This window comes from Oryctolagus cuniculus, chromosome 13 (assembly GCF_051225735.1).
Source record: "Oryctolagus cuniculus isolate XC-2025 breed Fujian yellow rabbit chromosome 13, ASM5122573v1, whole genome shotgun sequence".
NCBI lineage: Eukaryota > Metazoa > Chordata > Mammalia > Lagomorpha > Leporidae > Oryctolagus > Oryctolagus cuniculus.
Genome location: NC_142879.1, coordinates 37,480,012 through 37,500,358, shown reverse-complemented (window position 1 = coordinate 37,500,358; position 20,347 = coordinate 37,480,012). Strand labels below are relative to the sequence as shown.

General features: G+C 52.5%; 1 protein-coding gene across 15 annotated transcripts in view; it reads left to right on the top strand.

Annotated features, from left to right (window-relative positions):
* Window positions 1–19,162, top strand: part of TLR5 (toll like receptor 5) — a 43,744-nt gene extending 24,582 nt beyond the window's left edge. For 3 of the 15 annotated variants that reach the window (XM_051820356.3, XM_089311249.1, XM_051820357.3), the window contains one exon: window positions 888–4,470. In XM_051820356.3, coding sequence (XP_051676316.3) covers window positions 892–3,468 — 2,577 coding nt within the window. In that variant the 5' untranslated portion in view covers window positions 888–891 and the 3' untranslated portion in view covers window positions 3,469–4,470. 15 annotated transcript variants of the gene reach the window in all.
* Window positions 19,163–20,347: the final 1,185 nt, after the last annotated feature.

Below are 20,347 nucleotides of genomic sequence, written 5' to 3'. Positions count from 1 at the left end.
CCACACAAATGCCAGGCGTGCAATAGGTGCTGAACACATTTTTATTAAACCAACCAAGCCTCACTTTGTGGATATCTCTATGAGAGGTACTGTTAGGATCAGATCCAAGAAATGGACTAGGATCCCGGACGAGTGCGAGAAAACCAGTGGAGTTCTTTTCCACTTATCAGCTGAGCCTTCTATGGGTGAGGAATGGGATTGGGGGAGGTGGTCCCTGGCTGAAGTGAAGCAAGAATGTGTCTCTTCCTGCTGTTATCTCCACTTCACTCAGCAAACCTTCAGCGAATAAATGAGCAAATAAGTAAATGAACAAACAAAGTTACAAAGATTAGATGAAATATTTTAAGGTACCTAGACTAGTATGCGAGGTATGGAAAAAGCAATATAATTGCCTGATAGAACAAGAATGGCTTCGTCTCTAGCCAGCCACATCTGCCAGCAGCCACATTCGTGGAGTCAGATGAACACAGGGGTACAAGGAGTAGGCATGTGGTAGAGGAGACCACCAAGTTCTTTTTAAAAAAAGATTTATTTGTTTTAAAAGGCAGAGTCACAGAGAGAGAGAGAGAGAGAGATCTTCCATCTGCTGGTTCACTCCCCAGATGGCCACAATGGCCAGTGCTGGGTCAGGCTGAACCAGGAACCAGGAATTCCATCTGGGTCTCCCATGTGGGTGGTAGGGGCCCAGGTACTTGGGCCATCCTCCACTGCTTTCCCAGGCACCTTAGCAGGGAGCTAGATTGGAAGCGGAACAGCCAGGACTCTGTTACGGGAGGCCAGCGGGTCAAGTAGCAGCCCAACCCGCTGTACCGCAGAGCCGGCCCTGACCCCCGGGTCCTGTGAGCCCGAAGCTTAGACGCCGGTGTTTTCGCTCTCCTTCTCCACAGGGTCATGGCAGGTCACCTCGACCTCCTCGTAGGAGTGGTGCTCCTGGCCAGCCCCGGGTTTGGAATTTCTTCCTGCTCCTTGGATGCTCGGGTGGCTCTCTATCGTTTCTGCAACCTCACCCAGATCCCCCGGGTCCTCAACACCACGGAGCGTCTCCTGCTGAGCTTCAACTACATCAGGACCGTCACCACCACGTCATTCCCCTTTCTGGAGCAGCTGCAGCTGCTAGAGCTGGGGACCCAGTTCACCCCCTTGACCATTGACAGAGAAGCCTTCCGGAACCTGCCCAATCTGAGGATCTTGGACCTGGGCCAGAGTCAGGTCAGCTTCCTGCACCCAGACGCCTTCCAGGGACTCCCGCATCTGCTGGAGCTTCGGTTGTTTGCCTGCGGTCTCTCGGATGCCGTCTTGCGAGATGGCTATTTCAGAAATCTGAACTCTTTATCTCGCCTGGACCTCTCCTTCAATAAGATCCACAGCCTTTCCCTTCACCCCTCCTTTGAGGAGCTGAGTTCCCTGAAGTCTGTAGACTTCTCCTTCAACCAAGTGCCAGCCGTGTGTGAGAGTGAGCTCAGACCTCTCCAAGGGAAGCAGTTCTCCTTCTTCGGCCTCGCGGATAATAACCTGTACAGCAGGGTCGCTGTGGACTGGGAGGCGTGTGGGAATCCCTTCAGGAACATGGTGCTGGAGACCCTGGACGTTTCCGGCAACGGCTGGAACGTGGACATCACGGGAAACTTCAGCCGTGCCATCGGAGGGAGCCAGACTACCTCTCTGATTCTCACCCACCACGTTATGGGTTCTGGATTTGGCTTCAGCAACCTCAGGGATCCCACCCAGGACACATTTGCTGGGCTGGCCAGAAGCTCGGTGCTGCACCTGGATCTGTCCCATGGATTTATCTTCTCCCTGAACCGCAGACTCTTTGAGACCCTCAAAGCCTTGAAGTTTCTGAACCTCGCCCACAACAAGATAAACAAAATTGTAGACCAGGCATTCTATGGACTCGACAAACTCCAGATTCTCAATATGTCACATAACCTTTTGGGAGAGCTTTATAATTCTGATTTTTATGGACTACCTGAGCTCACCTATGTTGATCTTCAAAAGAATCACATTGGGATCATTCAGGCCCAAACATTCAGATCCCTGGAAAAATTAAATATGTTGGATCTCCGGGATAATGCTCTGAAGACCATTTCTGCTATCCCGAGCATACCCACCATCCTTTTGGGGAACAATAAGCTGGTGTCTTTGCCAAACATCCGCCTTACAGCCAAATTCATCCAATTGTCAGAAAACAGACTGGAACACCTGGATGACCTCTACTTCCTCCTCCGGGTACCTCAACTCCAGATTCTCATCTTGAGTCAGAACCGCCTTTCCTCCTGTCAACAAAGCCACACCCCTTCAGAGAATCTCAGCTTGGAACAACTTTTCCTTGAAGGCAATATGTTGCAGCTCGCCTGGGAATTCGGCCTCTGTTGGGATGTTTTCCGCGGGCTTTCTCGTCTGCAAATTCTGTATTTGAATAGCAACTATCTTAATTTCCTTCCACCTGGAGTGTTTAGCGACCTGACTGCATTAAGGATCCTCAATCTCAACTCTAACAGGCTGACAGCTCTCGCGCCGGGCAGTTTCCCTGCCAGTTTAGAGATTCTGGATGTGTCCAAGAACCAGCTCCTCTCTCCCGATCCGCATTTGTTTGCCTCACTGAGCGTCTTGGACATAACCCATAACAAGTTCATCTGTGTGTGTGAACTTAACATGTTTATCAGTTGGCTTAACCAAACCAATGTCACTATATTTGGATCTCCCGAAGACCTCTACTGCATGTATCCTGATTCATTCTTTGGGGTTTCGCTCTACTCTGTTTCCATGGAGGGCTGTGATGAAGAGGAAATGTTGAAATCTCTGAGGTTTTCCCTGTTTGTCGTGTGGACTGTCGCTCTGACGCTGTTCCTTGTGGCCACCCTCGGAGTCACACAGTTCCGGGGGCTTTGCTTCCTGTGTTACCAGGCTGCCCAGAGGCTGGTGTTCGGGGACCATCCCCAGGGAACAGAACCCGATACATACAAGTATGACGCCTACCTGTGCTTCAGCAGCAAGGACTTTGAGTGGGTGCAGAGTGCTTTGCTCAGACACCTGGACAGGCAGTACAGTGACCAAAATAGATTCAACCTCTGCTTTGAAGAAAGAGACTTTGTCCCAGGGGAAAACCACATCGCCAACATCCAGGCTGCCGTGTGGAGCAGCAGAAAGATCGTCTGTGTGGTGAGCAGACACTTCCTTCGCGACGGCTGGTGCCTGGAAGCCTTCAGTTACGCCCAGAGCAGGTGTTTCTCTGACATCAGCAGCGCACTCATCATGGTGGTGGTCGGGTCCCTGACCCAGTACCAGTTGATGAAGCATCAGTGCCTCCGAGGATTTGTCCAGAAGCAGCAGTACTTGAAGTGGCCCGAGGATCTCCAGGATGTTGGCTGGTTTCTCAGCAAGCTCTCTCAACACATAGTAAAGAAAGAAAAAGAAAAGAAGAAAGATGAAAACATTGTGATGCAAACGCTGGCCACCATCTCCTAGTCCAAGGAGCAGTGTGCAATTTCTCTGAAGCTGCAAATAGCTCTTCGTGTTGTCTGTGCACCGATACCACTGCAGGGCCCCTTCTTGGAGTCGCTTTCCTACTGTGAAAACAACAGAAATCTCTTGATGCTCGTGTCAACAGGATGATTTGTCTCACTGACCTCCAAATGGAAAATAAGAGATCTAGAAAATTAGAACTGCCCCTCGAGGTCCCCCCTATCCACTGATTTCCTTTCAGACCCAATAATACTGTTCTCCCCTGATGTATCAACTGCAGAATGCGCCCTCGCCAGGAAAGGGCACCTTGGGAGAAGTTACAGGTGTCTGGCACCCGCGCTCTGGCATTCAATCAAGAAGGGGAGGCTCAATGACTGAGTTTTCTGTGCTCTGCAAAAACAATGCTAAGTAGAAGACGAAAGATGAACAGCAGGTGCAGGCCACCCCCTCTCCTAAAGATTAAGCGGTGGCCTCCAAGAAACTGGGACAGGAATGCCTGCCTCTCTTGTGGCCGTACTGTACTTCCTGTCCACATCTCCAGCTCCTCTGGGTCCAACGCTGTGGGCCCCCAGCATTCTTTTGCACACGACCTTTCTTTCATCCTGGCATTCAAGACCTCGTATGACTGAGCACCAACCTACTTTGTGGACCTTATTTCCCACCACACCTCATTTATCGGATCCCCAGGCTATTATGGAAAGAACATGGACTTTGTGCACGGATCCGGATTGAGTCCTGGTTCTGCTGCTTTTTAGCTGTGTGCCATGTTACACCCTTGCTGTGTGCCTCAGTTTTCTCACCTGCAGGCATGATAACATCCACCTACCAGAGTTGCTGTGACAATGAGATTGTCAAAGGATGGTAGAGCTTCTTGGGTCTTTTCCATGATTGCCCTAACGGCCACAAGAGAGTGCGGAGCCTGCGAGGCCATCTGGGAACCGTTGCAATTTCTTTGGAGTTTTATTTTTTATAATCTCAAAATAAATTGATGTATATTTTGCATTATTTGCCTTTTTGTGTTTATTAATACAGAAATGTCTTTGTGCAAGAGCATTAAGAAAATGTAAACCAAGGAACACGCACCAAGCTTAGCCTATAGCCTCACATACAGCCTCCTCCAACCAGCATTACTGCAGGTCATTCCTGCAGGCTGAGGAATCTACGTCGACTTGGGATCCCCTTCTCCTCGCCGTGCTCCCCAACCCTTACTCCTCCAACACACACATAGTTGCACACACACACAAGTTGTTCTCATCTCAGCTTTCTTGGGTCCCCTTTTTTGGGTCCATGAGACTGAGCTTGCCCTGTACCAAGAAGTGGGATTGTTCTATACACACCATGCACACCCCACTCTGCCTCTTCATTAATGTTCTCCCATCTCTGCCTGTCATCCTACATGTTCTTCAAAATCCAGTCCATGAAGCCCCCTAAACTCCTTCCATCCCAAAGTCCCTTCTCCCTTTTGTTCTTTTGAAACTAGTACCGCCTCCTGTGAGAGTTGTGGCCCTATCTGGCCACCCACCCCCAAGACTACAAGCTCTGTAAGACCCTGTGTTCTCTGTCCCATCCTCGCTAATCATCACAGAGCACATGAGGTTTCAGGACCACACAAGAGGCTCCCATTTGCACACCTTGTCCACGCTTCTTCCTCTCCTCCTGCTGGGATTCCCTCTCCACACTCCCACTTCCTGTCTGCCTGGTACATTTCCTAGCCTCGCACAACCACCCATTCCTCATGACCCAACAGATTCCTGCCTCTGATATGTGACACAGTGTGCTTCTATACTCTACGTGAGAGGACAACCTAGACCATGGGACCCTGAAGTCTTGTGTTGTCCTCCTGCATATCCCAGGATGTGCTCAGTAAGTCCCTGGTGGGTACATGAGGTGTCCCGAGAAGCCCAGCCCGTCTCTGGCAGGGCTGGCTGCTAGTAGACTCTCCCAGGATGGGCAGGTGGGGCCATGAGAATGGGATCCCCACAGAGGTGCTGGTGGTGAGGAAGAAGAGAACACAGGCTCTAAGAAACTCGCCGACCCTAATTTCCAAAGACTGAGCATGGTAGTGGGACAGTGACAGCCTAGACAAATAGCCAGGAGCTGGGCTGGGGTGGAGGGGTGGAGGGGTGGAGGGGTGGAGGGGCACAGAGTAGGGAAGGAACACGGTGTACCTGCATATGGTTTTCTTGAGCTTGTGCTAAGAAATACAGCGAAAAGGGGCTGGTGCCATGGCGCAGCAGGTTACTCCTCCGCCTGCAACGCCAGCATCCCATATGGGCACTGGTTCTAGTCCCGGCTGCTCCTCTTCCAATCCAGCTCTCTGCTGTGGCCTGGAAAAGCAGTAGAAGATGGCCCTGCACCTGCATGGGAGACTAGGAAGAAGCACCTGGCTTCTGGCTTCCGATTGGTGCAGCTCTGGCTGTTGTGGCCATTTGGGGAATGAACCAACGGGAGGAAGACCTTTCTCTCTGTCTCTCTCTCTCACTGTCTGTAACTCTACCTCTCTAATAAATAAATAAAATCTAAAAAAATGCAGCGCAACACAGTACTGCTGCCAGAAGCGCTATAACCACCACTCAGGAAGGATGTGGAAAGGCCATGGCGTCTCAGGTGGGTCTTTCCCGACTCGCCTGCTCCTCTGTCATCATTGTTCCCAGGCTACAGGAGCGGGGTGGAGGTGCCCCAACCAGAAGCTCAGGAAACGAGTTCCCTGGCTCTGGCGTGGGGGATGGGCAACACCAGAGACTCCTTTGCTGTGGGCGACCAACACCTTCACTCGATCTTCCAAACCAGGTCCGGGGCGTGTACGATGATAAATGTGACAGGATTTATGAGAACAGTGCCTTGGAGTAGAGATGACTGTTGAAATACAGGAGTCCCTCCTAGAGCTTTGCCTAATCCTCTTATTTAAAAGCACAAACAGAAGGTAATGTTCCCAGTGAAACATACTTAAAAAGCATTTAGTCTAGAGTTCACGGAACTGTTCACTCCATACATCCTGGCTGCGACTGAATTCAACATGCACCTTTAATTCATCCCAAAACATCCCATAACGTTCTGAAGCGCCTTTGTTTGTCTTCTCTTCCATCAGCAGGCGCAACAGCTGCAGCTCTCTCTGAGCCCATTTCCCCTGCCCTTTCTCACGTGGCAGAGTTGCTGCATATTTGCTGAGAGGAGAGATCCCGCAGAGCCCTGGGGAGAGGTGAGTCCCGGGAGGTCAGCTGGGACCCTCCCTTCTCAGCAAGCTGATAAATTCCACTCCAAAATAGCAGGAACAGCTACAGTGCCCTCTAAAAATGCCTCGGGCTCGCTGTATTTGACATTGAGATTCTTCTGGAAAATCTGGAATATTGATTGCAGCTGTTGAAAACTTCAAAGAGAATCCTCCCCATCACCCTAAACACAACTGTCAACCACATGCAGCTGCACTGAATAGTGTTTAAGACAGTCTTGATATAATCTAAAATAAATGTGGCTTATACCACGAAATGGCTACACTGGGAGGATAAGAGACTATGGCATACAAGTGTAAGATATTAAATGCTTAATTACTGCAATATAAAGCCAATATACATTGCCCAAAGTGTTCAATCAAAAAATAGCATTCTGAATATATGTTTGTAAGTGTGGAAATGCCAGAAGAAAGAACTAGACAAATTAATGGTGATTGCTGGAGGCAGTTCAGCCCAATTCTTCCACCGAGAACATCTAGAAAAGTTGCAGAAACTGTTTTGTAGACTCTGCCTAAAAGCACTAGAGTGCTTCAAGGCAGTAAACGGGGCCAGAGTCCAAGAGAAGAGGGAAATCAAGAGAGAGAGCTATGCCAAAATTAAGCCCTTCCGTTCACCAGAAGGCCATGAGTGAGTGAAAAGACGAGACAGCATGGGAGCAGATATTTATAACACATGTGTCTGGAGAGGACTCGTAGCCAGCATTTGGAAGGAGTTCTAGATATTAATGAGGAGAAGACAACTGCAAAGAAAAATGGACGAGAGACGTAAGAATTCACAAAAGGGTATCCAATGTCCAGAAAGTAAATGAAAACATATTTGATCTCCTTGAGGCCTCAGAGAAATGCAAATTAAAACCACATTGCAGGCCAACACTGTGACTCACTTGGTTAATCCTCAGCCTGCAGTGCCGGCATCCTATATGGGTGCCAGGTTCTAGTCTCGGTTGCTCCTCTTCCAGTCCAGCTCTCTGCTGTGGCCCGGGAGGGCAATGGAGGATGGCCCAAGTGCTTGGGTTCCTGTACCTGCATGGGAGACCAGGAGGAGGCACCTGGCTCCTGGCTTCGGATTGGCGCAGCACCATTTGGGGCGGCCATTTGGGGAGTGAACCAACGGAAGGAAAACCTTTCTCTCTGTCTTTCTCTCTCTCACTGTCTATAACTCTACCTGTCAAATAAAAAAAAAAAAAAAAAAAAAACACATTGCAGGGGCCCCCGCTGTGGTGTAGCAGGTAAAGCTGCCGCCTGCCATGCCACCATCCCATATGGATGCCAATTCAGGTCCCGGCTACTCCACTTCCGATCCAGCTTTCTGCTATGGCCTGGGAAAGCAGAAGATGGCCCAAGTCCTTGGGTCCCTGCACCTGCATGAGAGACCTAGAAGAAGCTCCTGGCTCCTGGCTTAGGCCTGGCCCAGCTCCAACTGTTGTAGCCCTTTGAGGAGTGAACTAGCAGATGGAAGATCTCTCATCTCTCTCTCTCTCTCTCTCTCTCTCTCTGTCTTTCCCTCCCTCTCTCTCTGTAATTCTGACTTATAAATAAATAAATCTTTAAAAAAGGAAGCAGGTAGGGTGTTTTTTTAAGATTTATTTATTTATTTGAAAGTCAGAGTAACAGAGATAGAGAGATAGAGAGAGAGAGAGAGAGAGAGAGGTCTTCCATCTGCTGGTTCACTCCCCGATTGGCTGCAACGGCTGGAGCTCTGCCGATCTGAAGCCAGGAGCCAGGAGCTTCTTCTGTGTCTCCCATGCAGGTGCAGGGGCCCAAGGACTTGGACCATCTTCCACTGCTTTCCCAGGCCACAGCAGAGAGCTGGATTGGAAGTGGAGCAGCCGGGACTTGAACCACTGCCCATACAGGATGTCGGCACTGCAGGCGACAGCTTTATCTGCTACACCACAGCGCTGGGCCCCAGGTAGAGTTTTTATCTGTTACAGAAATAGAAGATGTGTAGTAAACCGATTCAGGCAGAATGGATGGAACCATCTCCCCCAGATACCTTGTTTTGTTATGGACGGCCTCTGGTCCAACTGTGTTTCCTTGCTCTGCACAACCAGAGGAAAACACAAGTGGTTATGTGGGGGCTTTGGTAGATGGCCTGGGGAGGCCAAGAGACTGCAAGTTTCCATCATCAGCCTTGGTGTTAATTAATGCTTAACTCTGCACACACTTCATTGACAATACTTCTTCTTCTTCTTTTTTTTTTTTTTTTTTTTTTTTTTTGCCAGGCAGAGTTAGACAGTGTGAGAGAGACAGAGAGAGAGTTATAGACAGTGAGAGAGAGAGAGACAGAGAGAAAGGTCTTCCTTCCATTGGTTCAACCCCAAATGGCCGCTATGGCTGGCGCTCTGCGCCGATCAGAAGCCAGGAGCCAGGTGCTTCTTCCTGGTCTCCCATGCGGGTGCAGGGCCCAAGCACTTGGGCCATCCTCCACTGCACCCCCGGGCCACAGCAGAGAGCTGGACTGGAAGAGGAGCAACTGGGACAGAATCCAGTGCCCTAACCAGGACTAGAACCTGGGGTGCCGGTGCCACAGGCAGAGGATTAGCCTAGAGAGCCACGGCGCCGGCTGACAATACTTCTAATAGGCCAAAAAAAAAAAAAAAAAAGTAAATAATAGATACATAATTACATGAAACTGAAGTGATAACTTTGCTCTTTGGCAGAAGACAGAGAATATAAAAAGAAATAGCCAGACTTTTAAACCATCAACAAAGACCCACAAAATTATCACAATAAGTGAACAGACATGAGAATAAGACATATATATGTGTGTATACATATGTATATATATAACATGTTTTGCTCCATTTTATTTTTCTTGAGATTAAAGGAATCTTGAGATTAAAGGAATTTTTTAATTTGTTTTACTTTGCAATTAAATATTTTATTTATCAATGAACGCAGTAATTTCTATTTAGATAGTCTTTCTAAGAAATTAAACATTTCTATCTTACAGAAAATTCCACGGAAAGAGCTTGCTAAGGCTCGTGTGGCAGTCCCAGTCACCATCCAGGCAAGTGGCAAGGGGTCCTGAAACTTGGGGGTCTGATGCCGCAGGCGAAAATCGCGTTTCTCCCCCTGGCTCGGGCCACTCCCCTGCACAGGCCCCTGCTTCCCTGCCTCCTCCCCAGGAAGGCGGCCTCGTGGAGCTGTGATCAGAACCCATGACATCTGTCGCATCGGGCCGGCTACTCTCCAGGAAGCAGGTGCTTTGGCGGGGTGGAGACTGGGATGTGTTTCTGCTGCGCTGATCTGGGTTTGCTGGCCAAGTAGCCTCCAGGGCCTAACACGTGGGGCCACCTTCATGGTTTTTCCCAATGACTTTGACCATTCATCGACTCCCCTGCTTTCCCCAGACGCAGCTGTGCCACACAGCCAGAGCCTTCCGGGCCTGCAGGTCATGCCAAGCCTGGAGGCATTTGCACCAAGAAGTCACTAGTGGTTTCTGAGCTCTGGCCTGCGTGAAAACAAGAGAACCTTCTTGGAGAGGGAACTCGGAACCCCTGGTGGTGCTTCTAAGAAAGACATCAGGCATTGGTGCCAAACAGAGAAGAGAAGCTGATGTGGGGGAGACCCTGGCTGGTGAAGGCAGCTTCCCCAGCCCAGCTCAGGCTGCAGCACCCAAAATGAGCCTTGGGGCAGGAGCTCCCTTACTGGCAGCGTCTCCAGAAACAGCTTGGAAGTCAACTCTGGGCTTGGAATCAGAAGACCGAGTTGCGGTCCAGTTAACCCCTGGGAGCTGCAGGTTTGGTTTGTGGTGGTTTGTCCTAGGAGTGAAAGGTTGGTGGGAGCAGCAGAGTTCTTGGCACAGAACGACTGCACCTTAGTGTGTGGTGGTACAGAGACGGGGAGGTGGCTACCTAGGTCCCCCTGGCTTCCGCGTCACTGCCTCCCATTCCCCAGGTCTTTGTTGCTGGGGTAAATCCGACTTTTGGGGGGTGTAGGCGATGCCTCTAAAAAAGATGCCTCTGAAAAAGAAACCAATAAGCAAGTGTTTTTCTTTTCTTTCTTTTTTTAAAGATTTATTTATTTACTTGAAAGCCAGAGTTACATGGAGAGAAGGAGAGGCAGGGAGAGGCAGGGAAAGACAGAGAGAGAGGTCTTCCAGCTGCTGGTTCACTCCCCAATTGACCGCAACGGCCGGAGCTCTGCTGATCCGAAGCCTGGAGCCAGGGGCTTCTTCTGAGTCTCCCACATGGGTGCAGGGGTCCAAGGACTTGGGCTGTCTTTTACTGCTTTCCCAGGCCATAGCAGAGAGCTGGATTGGAAGAGGAGCAGCCAGGACACAAACCAGTGCCCATATGGGATGCTGGCACTGCAGGCGGAGGATTAATCTACTGCGCCACAGTGCCAGCCCCTAGCCACGCCTCTTAACCCAGACATAGCAGGCTGCAGTGTAGCCCCTTGATAAGTCCGTGTCTCAGATGAATTTAATCTGTTTATTTACACATTCACACCCTGAGGAATCTGAGAATTGAGGGGCAGAAACAGGAAAAAGAGCAGACCACCAGATGGCAGTAGCGCCCAGCAAACCTATGGGGAGGGGGAGGATGCTTGGACAGGTTGCGTGGAAGAGCAGGAGACCCTCCCGAGAGGGCCCAGGGCCACAGGCCAGAAGGGAAAAACGACGAGGCAACTTCACTCCACAGCCTGGTGGGGAGTCTGTGGGCCAGAGAGCTCCCAAGGGCACAGGCCATTTAGGGTCTTCTGTAGCCCCTGGTTGTCCATCATGGAAGGCGCTGGGAACAGCTTTATGGATTAGGCAAAGCAGGCGGGCACCGAGCAGACAAAACAAAGGCCGTGGGGGGCAGGGGAGGGGCTGTGTTTAAGGAATTGGCTGTGTTAACCATGTGGGCTGCTGCTAGCAGGTTCCAGTTAGTGGCCCTGAGCTGTGGCGCAGAAGTAAATATGCCCGGGAACGCAGCAAGTCCCTGGAGAACACAGCAGTGGCCTGCAGGACTTCTTTGCCTGGCCTCCTTCTACGGTGCCCCCATCTCTGCTATCATCATGGCCGGTGAGGATGAACCCTAGCACCTGCCCAGTGAGCTCCGCTTGCTACAGCCCAAGCTCGCCCAAATCCCTAGTTCATGAAAGTAAGCGGAGTTCCTGTAGCAGTGACAGGACAGGCAGCAGGGGCAGCAGGTGCTCGCCCAGAACCCTGGGAACAGCACCTCCTGGGTGCCATCGGGGCAACATCTCCACAATGAGCTGCAGGTAGAAATCCACCTGACGCCACAGGGCGTCAAAAGTGGATGAGCCACTTCCCCAGCCCACACGGGAGTTCTCAGTTGGCAGGTTTGTCATCTCAATGATACCTGACGACGATGTACCTGGACAGTGGGACATCTTGTTCAGTAAATTTCCAAGTTGGTTATAAAAGTGAAAGTGAAAGTAAGCTGTCTGGGCCGGCGCTGTGGCGCAGCGGGTTAACACCCTGGCCTCAAGTGCTGGCATCCTAATATGGGTGCCAGTTCTAGTCCTGGCTGCTCCTCTTCCGATCCAGCTGTCTGCTGTGGCCTGGGAAAGCAGTAAAGGATGGCCCAAGTCCTTGGGCCCCTGCACCCGCGTGGGAGACCTGGAGGAAGCTCCTGGCTCCTGGCCTCAGATCAGCACAGCTCCAGCCACAACGGCCGATTGGGACCAGCGGATGGAAGATTCTCTCTCTCTCTCTGTAACTCTGACTTTCAAATAAATAAATAAATAAATCTTAAAAAAAAAAAAAAAAGAAAGAAAGTAAGCTGTCATTGACTCAAGATGCTTTTTCATTGGAGGGAATCAATACGAACACTGCCATTTCAACAGCAACATTTGTACCAGGCATCCTGCGTGTTCAATGTGACAAATGTGAGGCCGGGAGTTGTGGTGCAGCAGGTGAAGGAAGTGTGCGTAGGCCTTCACTCCATCGCAGGGTGCCTGGTTTGAGTCCTGGCTCCTCCCCTTCTGACGCAGCTTCCTGTGCCTGGGAAGTAGTGGATGGCAGCTCAAGTAGCTGGCTTCCTGCTACCCACCCGGGCCATCCACTTGGAGTTCCTGGCTCCCGGCTTCAGCCTGGCCCAGCCCTGGCTGTTGTGGGCACCCAGGGGAGGAAACCAGCCAATGAGAGCTCGCGTTCTCTCTCTTCTCCCTCTCTTTGTCACTCTGTCCTTCAGAAAAATAAATAAAACTTTTTTTTTTAAAGGAATGTGTTTCCGAATTGTTGAGCTGCAGGAGTGAAAACCACCCCCATGTGTGAACTCTTTGATCTCCTTGGCGCTCAGCTCCTCGCCCAGCCCCATCCACGCTGCCACCCCCTCTTGTCACACTGAGGGTCTCAGAGGCCCCACGTCCTGAAGCTTTGGTCCAGTCCCTTCCTCATGCAGGACTCAGCCTGAGTCCCTTAGGGCAGCGTTTTCAAAGGCTCAGCAGGTCTTTCAGACTTAAGGAGACAGAAACACCCAGTTTTCTTTCCTCTTTATTTTTAAATATTTGATTTTATTTATTTGAAAGGCAAAGTTATAGAGAGAGGGGGAGAGACAGAGAAAGATCTTCCATCTGCTGGTTCACTCTCTAAATGGCTGCAAGAGCAGGGGCTGGGCCAGACCAAAGCCAGGAGCCGGGAGCTTCCTCCGGGTCTCCCCATGGGTGCAGGGGCTCAAGCACTTGGGCCATCCTCCACTGCTTTCCCAGGCATGTTAGCGGGGAGTTGGATCAGAAGTGGAGCAGCTGGGACTGAAACCAGCACCCATATGAGATGCCAGCACCCATATAGGAAGCAGCTTTATCTGCTATGCCCCAGTGTCAGCCCTCTGGTTTTCTTTCTTTTTTTTTTTTTTTTCTTTTTTTTTGACAGGCAGAGTTAGACAATGAGAGAGAGAGACAGAGAGAAAGGTCTTCCTTTGCCGTTGGTTCACCCTCCAATGGCCGCCGCGGCTGGCACACCGCACTGATCCGATGGCAGGAGCCAGGTACTTATCCTGGTTTCCCATGGGGTGCAGGGCCCAAGTACTTGGGCCATCCTCCACTGCACTCCCTGGCCACAGCAGAGAGCTGGCCTGGAAGAGGGGCCACCGGGACAGAATCCGGCGCCCCGACCGGGACTAGAACCCGGTGTGCTGGCACTGCAAGGTGGAAGATTAGCCTAGTGAGCCGCGGCGCCGGCCTTTGTTTTTCTTAAAAATACAACACACCTAGGATGTTGACTGTTCCCCGTGTGCCAGGACTGCAGGCAGCAGCCAATTTAGGATTTGAGCTAAGACTGAGAGAGCTGATCCCAGCCTGGGCAGGTAGGGGGGTGGGGGTGGGAGCATTGCCTCTTGACCAAGACAGGAAGTGGGGCACAATTGCCCTCCTCTCCTGCTAAGACCCTCCAACGCACTCCAATATGGGGCCCCCTGGCTCCTCCCTCCAGAAATGTCCCTCCCCCCACTGGGTGGTTCTCAGCCCTGGGCCCACATCAGAATCCCCTGGAGAGCTTTTCAAAATGATCAACACCCAGACACCTTAAATCTGGGACCCCAGAGGCAGCACCTGGACGCTGTGTAAAGGTGGCCCCGAGTGGTTCTCGTGTGCGTCGCAGTTAAGGAGGACCTCTCTACACCAGACGGCCCAACCTTGGCTGCAGGCTCGGACGAGGGAGGAGCTTCGGGAGGCTCCCGTGGCCTGGATCAGGCTGCAGACCAGGGGCTCCGTGCTCTCCGGGCCGGCTCCATGTCAGTGTGTGTGTGTCTGTGTGTGTGTGTGTGTGTTTTGGCTGCCTGGATTTTGCATAGGTGCTCTGAGCACTTCTTCTGCCTTCTTATCACTCTTCCACACAGCGGTGGTTGGCACCATTCCCATCACAAATGCGTCCGGGACACCCTCTGGCCCAGAGTTTGCACGTGGGAGCTGCCTGTCTCTAGGATAAAATTCAGAATGAAGTGCAGAACCCGTGCCTTGGCTCCTGGAGCCGTTCCTGAGCAGGCCGTGCCTGGGCCACCTCCTGGAGGTGGAGCTATTCCCCAGAGCTCCGGGCTGGGAGGGGAGCTGGGGGGAGGCCTCTGGAGGTGAAGGAGGCAGAGCAGTCCTTGGACCCAGGACCACGGGAGAGGTGCAGCTTCGCTGTGACGATTGTCACGTGAGAGACTCACTGCCCTGCAGGGTTGAGCCTCACACCCATCTGCAGGGGCCCTGCCCTTGTGTGCCCCCCTTCGTCTGTGCCCCGCTTCCCGCCAAGGTCTGCACAGCACCCGCTTTGCACCTGCGTGCTGCCAGGGGCTGGGTCCCAGGAGTGGGAAGAGCAGGGTTCACGGTGACGGCCAAGATCACCTCCAAGCTAAGAGTTTAGACGTCCTAAGAACGTCTAAGAACAAAGAGATGTCTGGGAAGGGTTTTCAGCCGGAAGGGCCGAGACCCAAGTATCGTGTGGAAGCAATAAGCCTGTGGCAGCAAGGGGGTAGCTGTAGAGAGGCTGCCTCGGAACTGAGGCTTTTCATTCATAATCCTGATTTTTTGGGGAGAATTCCTACAGAAAGGGATGAGCGCAGAGAGAATGAGCCGTGACAGAGCGAGCATGGCTACGGGCAGGCGGCAGCTCTGGGGTCAGGAAGAGAGGCACTGTGGGCTTCAGTTTCCCCATCCAGAAAAGCAGGGCAGTGTGAGTGCTGGAGTCAATGGTCTGCGCACTCAGCGAGATGCCCCTGTGGGCGTGACTGTCGCCGGGTGCTCATCACACGCCAACTCTTGCCAGCATTTCAAGCAAAAGGGCAGCAGCTGGGGTGAGGATGAAGTGTGCGGGTGGCACCCTGGGGAGCAAAGGGGTGTGGGGCCGAGGGGTGTGTGGCAGGACGGACTCAGAGACCCCCACCCCCACTCCAACACCCTGGCCACGTTTCTGGACAAGGCCACAAGGATACTTCTGAACTTGGAAGAAGGAGAAGCCAAACACCAAACGAGCAAACTGCTAGCCTTGGCAGAGCTGCCTGGACCCGGCTGCAGGGCAGAGCGCGCAGAGGGCTCGGCATCCAGGCTCTCACCCACACCCTGCTGGGACACAGTGCACTCACTCGTGCTGAGCGGATGCCCTGTTTTACTTGATTTTAGGAAAGTGTGTGTGTGTAGAGAAAGTCATCTTGTTTGAAGTTTCAGCTGGGAAAATGAAGCCATACACATTCGTCATGGAAAGAAATGTTCACTTCTCCTAACTGTGTGAAGCGGGTGGCCAGACAGGGGATGTGTTAGGTGTGTTACGTGTTACGTGTGTGTGCCAGGCACACCACAGGGAGCACTGGGGGGGGGTACTTTCTCCCACCGGCTCCCTCCTCGTTAATTGCACTTAACTTTCATGGAAACATTTTTTCCCTGAAGTGTTCCATGATCTGAGTCAGACTTGGAGTGACTCTTTTGGGGGAAAAAAATGAGCTGAAAATTGCTTCAACTGTTTTTGACGGAGGAGATGTTGAACACACACACACACACACACACACACACACACTTCTTCTTTAAAAGAGAAGGAAGAAAAAACACTTGACCTATTTTTACACTCACGTAAGTCACTAACAGGGGAGCTGTAAACTCCAAACTTGGCCAGGCTGGGGCTGACATCTTTGAACAGGCAAACCCAGCTGGCCCCAAAGAAAAAGGCGGCAGACATCACAAAAGTTGAAACCCCTGCATCTGCGCCCTTGGAGGGAAAGAGTTCCTCCCCGGAATCTCAGCGAACCTCATTATAGCAGCCCCACGAAAAAGCTCCAGCGCTCTTGCCAACTGCCAGCTTTTTTCATTAAAAGCAAGCCTGGAAAAAAAAAAAAAAAAGAAGAAGAAGAATAAAACGCAAAGCCGCGTTCGTCGCCCAGCAGCACCACGGGAAATGGCGAACTCCTAAGCCGCCCCTGCACGCACCGGAGCCGGCGCGGGGGACAATCGCCAGAGGCTCCCAGGCCTGCTGGAGGCATTTTAAGTCTTCATTTCCAGGCACAAACAGTCGATGCTGGCCGCTGGGAGGCTGAGGGTTGCGCTCATCGGAGGAGGAGAGACCGGCAGGGCCTGTTTGGCTTAGCCATTAGGATGCCTGCATCCCACACTGAAGGACTTGCACTTGAGTCCTGGCTCTGGTTCCAGTTCCAGCTTCCTGGCAGTACAGACCCTAACGGGCAGGTGATGGCTCAGGTGCCTGGGTCCCTGCCACCCACTTGGGAGACCTGGATGGAGTTCTGCAGCCCCTGGCTGATGCTGGTGTTTGGGGAGTGAACAAGCAGATGAGAAATCTCCCCTACTCCCCATCTCTGTCGCTCTCTCATTAAAAAAAAAAAAAAAGGCAGCAGATTTGAGTTCCAAAAATATACCTAAAATATCAAACACAGCGCAGATCTCCCATGAAAAAAATGGCCCAAATATACCCCAGGGCAAATTGCAATGACAACAACCTCATAAGAAAGAAGGCAGATTGACCCGGTGTTTCTGTAAGGGTGGTGCTGGTCTTACCCCACCTGGGGTGTTACGAGGGTTTCCCTCTGTGCGCAGGGATTGGGGTGAGCTACACCCTGGGAAGAACAGGGACCAGGAAGTCAGGGGGCCCAAGTTCCAAGCCCAGCTCTGACAATTGCTCTAGAGCCGTGACCTCTACGTGTCTCTGTTTCTTCCGTGGGGCCACGCTGAGGCCTAGGACAAAGCACGTGTTCAACGGAAGGGAAATGATAGCAGAGGCACTGGGCTGCACATTCCGCCTCTGCTATCTATGTCTCATGCATCAGGAAGCCCCAACTTCTCGAACCTCAATTCTCTCATCTGCAAAATGGGAGCGCTGGTGGTGCTGCGGAATCAGACACCCTGGACACTGACAAAACTCTCGCCTTTGACCGGGACGTCCTCGGTCCTTCTGGTCTCAGCTTACCTGGCCTGCCCTGCGCCTCCTTTTTCTGATCTTACAGAGTCCCGTGTGAGCAAGAATCCTGCTGAGTCAGCTTAGCACAAGCATCCCCTGCCCCCCCCCCCCTCGGGCATCTGACCACCCACCATGCCCTCTCACCGTGGCCAGCCTTCTGCCAGAATTCTGTTGAGCTCGTCTAGCAAAGTCTCCCCGTGTCCTGGGGTCTGCTCTCAGTCATTTCCCATCCGCTGGCTCCCAGCCTGCTCCGCGGCTAGAAACCCCACTTGGCCCTGCTGGAGTGGGCTGAGCTGAGCCCCACTCCCCATGCCCCAGGGCCGCGAGACCCCGTGGCAGTGCAGCCACTCTTGAAGCTTTCTCCCAAAAAGTCTGCCTTGCCGGTTTTTCCAAGGATCGTGCCCAAGTTTCTTCTTTAACAACACCCCAGGGCCTCACGGCCCTCGGAGGCCAGAGCTGGCCGCAGCACCCAATCCCCAGTGTGGCAGGAGCCAGCAGCCGTCTCCAGTGGCCCGTGCCAATAGACTTAATTTCCTGGAATGGCCCCCAGGAGGGTCCCTCCCCACCGCGGCCCCCACTGCCCCTCCCTGCGTTTATAGCAGCCCTGGTGCAGCTGTCCACCCCGGCCCTCTGCTCTGCCGTGGCCTGGCTCCAGCCTTCCGCCAGGTGGATGGCTTGTCCCCCACCGTGTGGCCCTGACTCAGAAGTGTGTGTCGTCATTCTGTCTAGGGATAATGAACCTGTTGTTCCCTAAACCGTTACAACCCATCTCCAACACGCTGTTCCTGAAAGCAAGCTCATCGGCTCAGAGCAGAATTTATGACGTGGGAAGAGGCTCGCAGAGACAACCAGGCAAATTCCATTTCTTTGGCGTCTAAAGCACACAGGCGCTCAGAGCAGCCTGCTTCACATCTGACTGCAGGGCCGAACACCTCAGCCTTCACTGTCCTGACACCAAGGGAAGCAACAGCGAGCCTTGCTAAACATGGGCCCTTCTAGTGACTTCCAAACCCCAAGACCAACACTTTTGAGGAGGGAGAAGCTTGAAGGGACCTTAGAGTGAACTTCTCCAAAACCAAGAAATACAGCATGTGGGTCCCCCTTGCCGTCTACCTTCTAGCCGCTTGGTAGGGATGCGGGTGCCTGGGCGCTGTGTGCGCCTGCCACCGTGCCGTGTTGGTGTGAAGTCCCATCTAGGGATAAGCAAGGTGGTCCTTGCTAAAGGGCTCCCAGGGGGTGGAAGGAACATTTTCCTCCTGCCCCAAACAGCAAAACCCACCCCCCATGCCTTTGTCGCCCACAGCTCTGATCTTTCTCCCAGAGTCGTGTCCCTACAGGGCTGCCTCCTCCATCGCCCACACCCCTGAAACCTCTGCTCGCTGTCCTTCAGGCCTCGTCCAGTCAAAGTTCCATCTCTGTCAGGGTCCAGACTCCATTTAGCGGAAGGAAAAGCACAGTGGCTGCTGGGACTAGAACCACGCATCCTCATGGGTAGAGCTAGACCCGTCCTCCAAATTCTCAGGTTGAGGCCTGAGCCCAACACCTTCCTGCCTCCCCGCGCTGCACCTCAAAATGCAACCTTATTTGGAAACAGCCTTTTTTTTTTAAAGTTTATAAACAACAGAACTTTATTGTTCACAGTTCTGTAGATGGGCAAGAAGAAGATCAAGGTACTGGGAAACACGATGTCTGGTGTGTGCGCCCCCTGGTCCTTACACTGCAATCTTCATGCTGTAAACTTACACGGCAGAACAGGATCCTTTTTTTTTTTTTTTTTTTTTTTTTAAGATTTATAGGTTTAAGGGCCGGTGCTATGGTATAGCGGGTAAAGCCGCCGCCTGCAGTGCTGGCATCCCATATGGGTGCCGGTTCGAGGCCCAGCTGTTCCACTTCCAATCCAGCTCTCTGCTATGGCCTGGGAGAGCAGTGGAGGATGGCCCAAGTCCTTGGGCCCCTGTGCCCACGTGGGAGACCTGGGGGAAGCTCCTGGCTCCTGGCTCGGATCAGCGTAGCTCCTGCCATTTGGGAAATGAACCAGTGGATGGAAGACCTCTCTCTCTCTCCCTCTTCTTCTCTCTCTCTGTAACTCTGCCTTTCAAATAAATAGATTTATATGTTTATTTGAAAGGCAGAGTTAGAGAGAGAGAGCACTCTTCCATCTGCTGGTTCATTCCTCAAATGGCAACAACAGTGGGAGCTGGGCCAGGCCAAAGCTGGGAGCCAGGAGCTTCTTCCAGGTCTCCCACATGGATGCAGGGCCCCAAGAACTCCTGCCATCCTCCGCTGCCTTCCCAGGGAGCTGCAGAAATGGAGCAGCTGGGACTCGAACCAGCACCCACCTGGAATACCAGCGATGCAGGTGGTGGCTTCACCTGTGACGCTACAACGCCGGCTGACAGGCACTTTAGAAGGGCAATCAGGCCAAAACGAGACCATGCGGGTGAGCCCTCATCCAACACGATGGACGGATGCCCCTAGAAGAAAGGGGAGTGCAGAGACAGGCATGCAGAAGCGAGGCCGTGAGCCGAGAGACGCTGGCAGGAGAGCCCAGCTGCCAGCCAAGGAGAGAGGCCTGGGACACGCCTCCCTTGCAGCCCTCAAGAGAGGCCAGGCCTGCCCACAAGGACTCGACCTGTCTTCCAGCCTCTGGGTCTCTTCCAGCCTCTGTGCAAGCCCCCACTGCAGGTGCTGGCCCACCCCTCCTGCCCACAGCGAGCCTAGCTCCTGCTCCCCAGGAGAGAGGCGCTGCAGGCGCTCCTGGAGGTGGAAGCAAAGGCTGCAAGGCAGGACACGCCGGAGGCCCAGGGCCTGCTCTA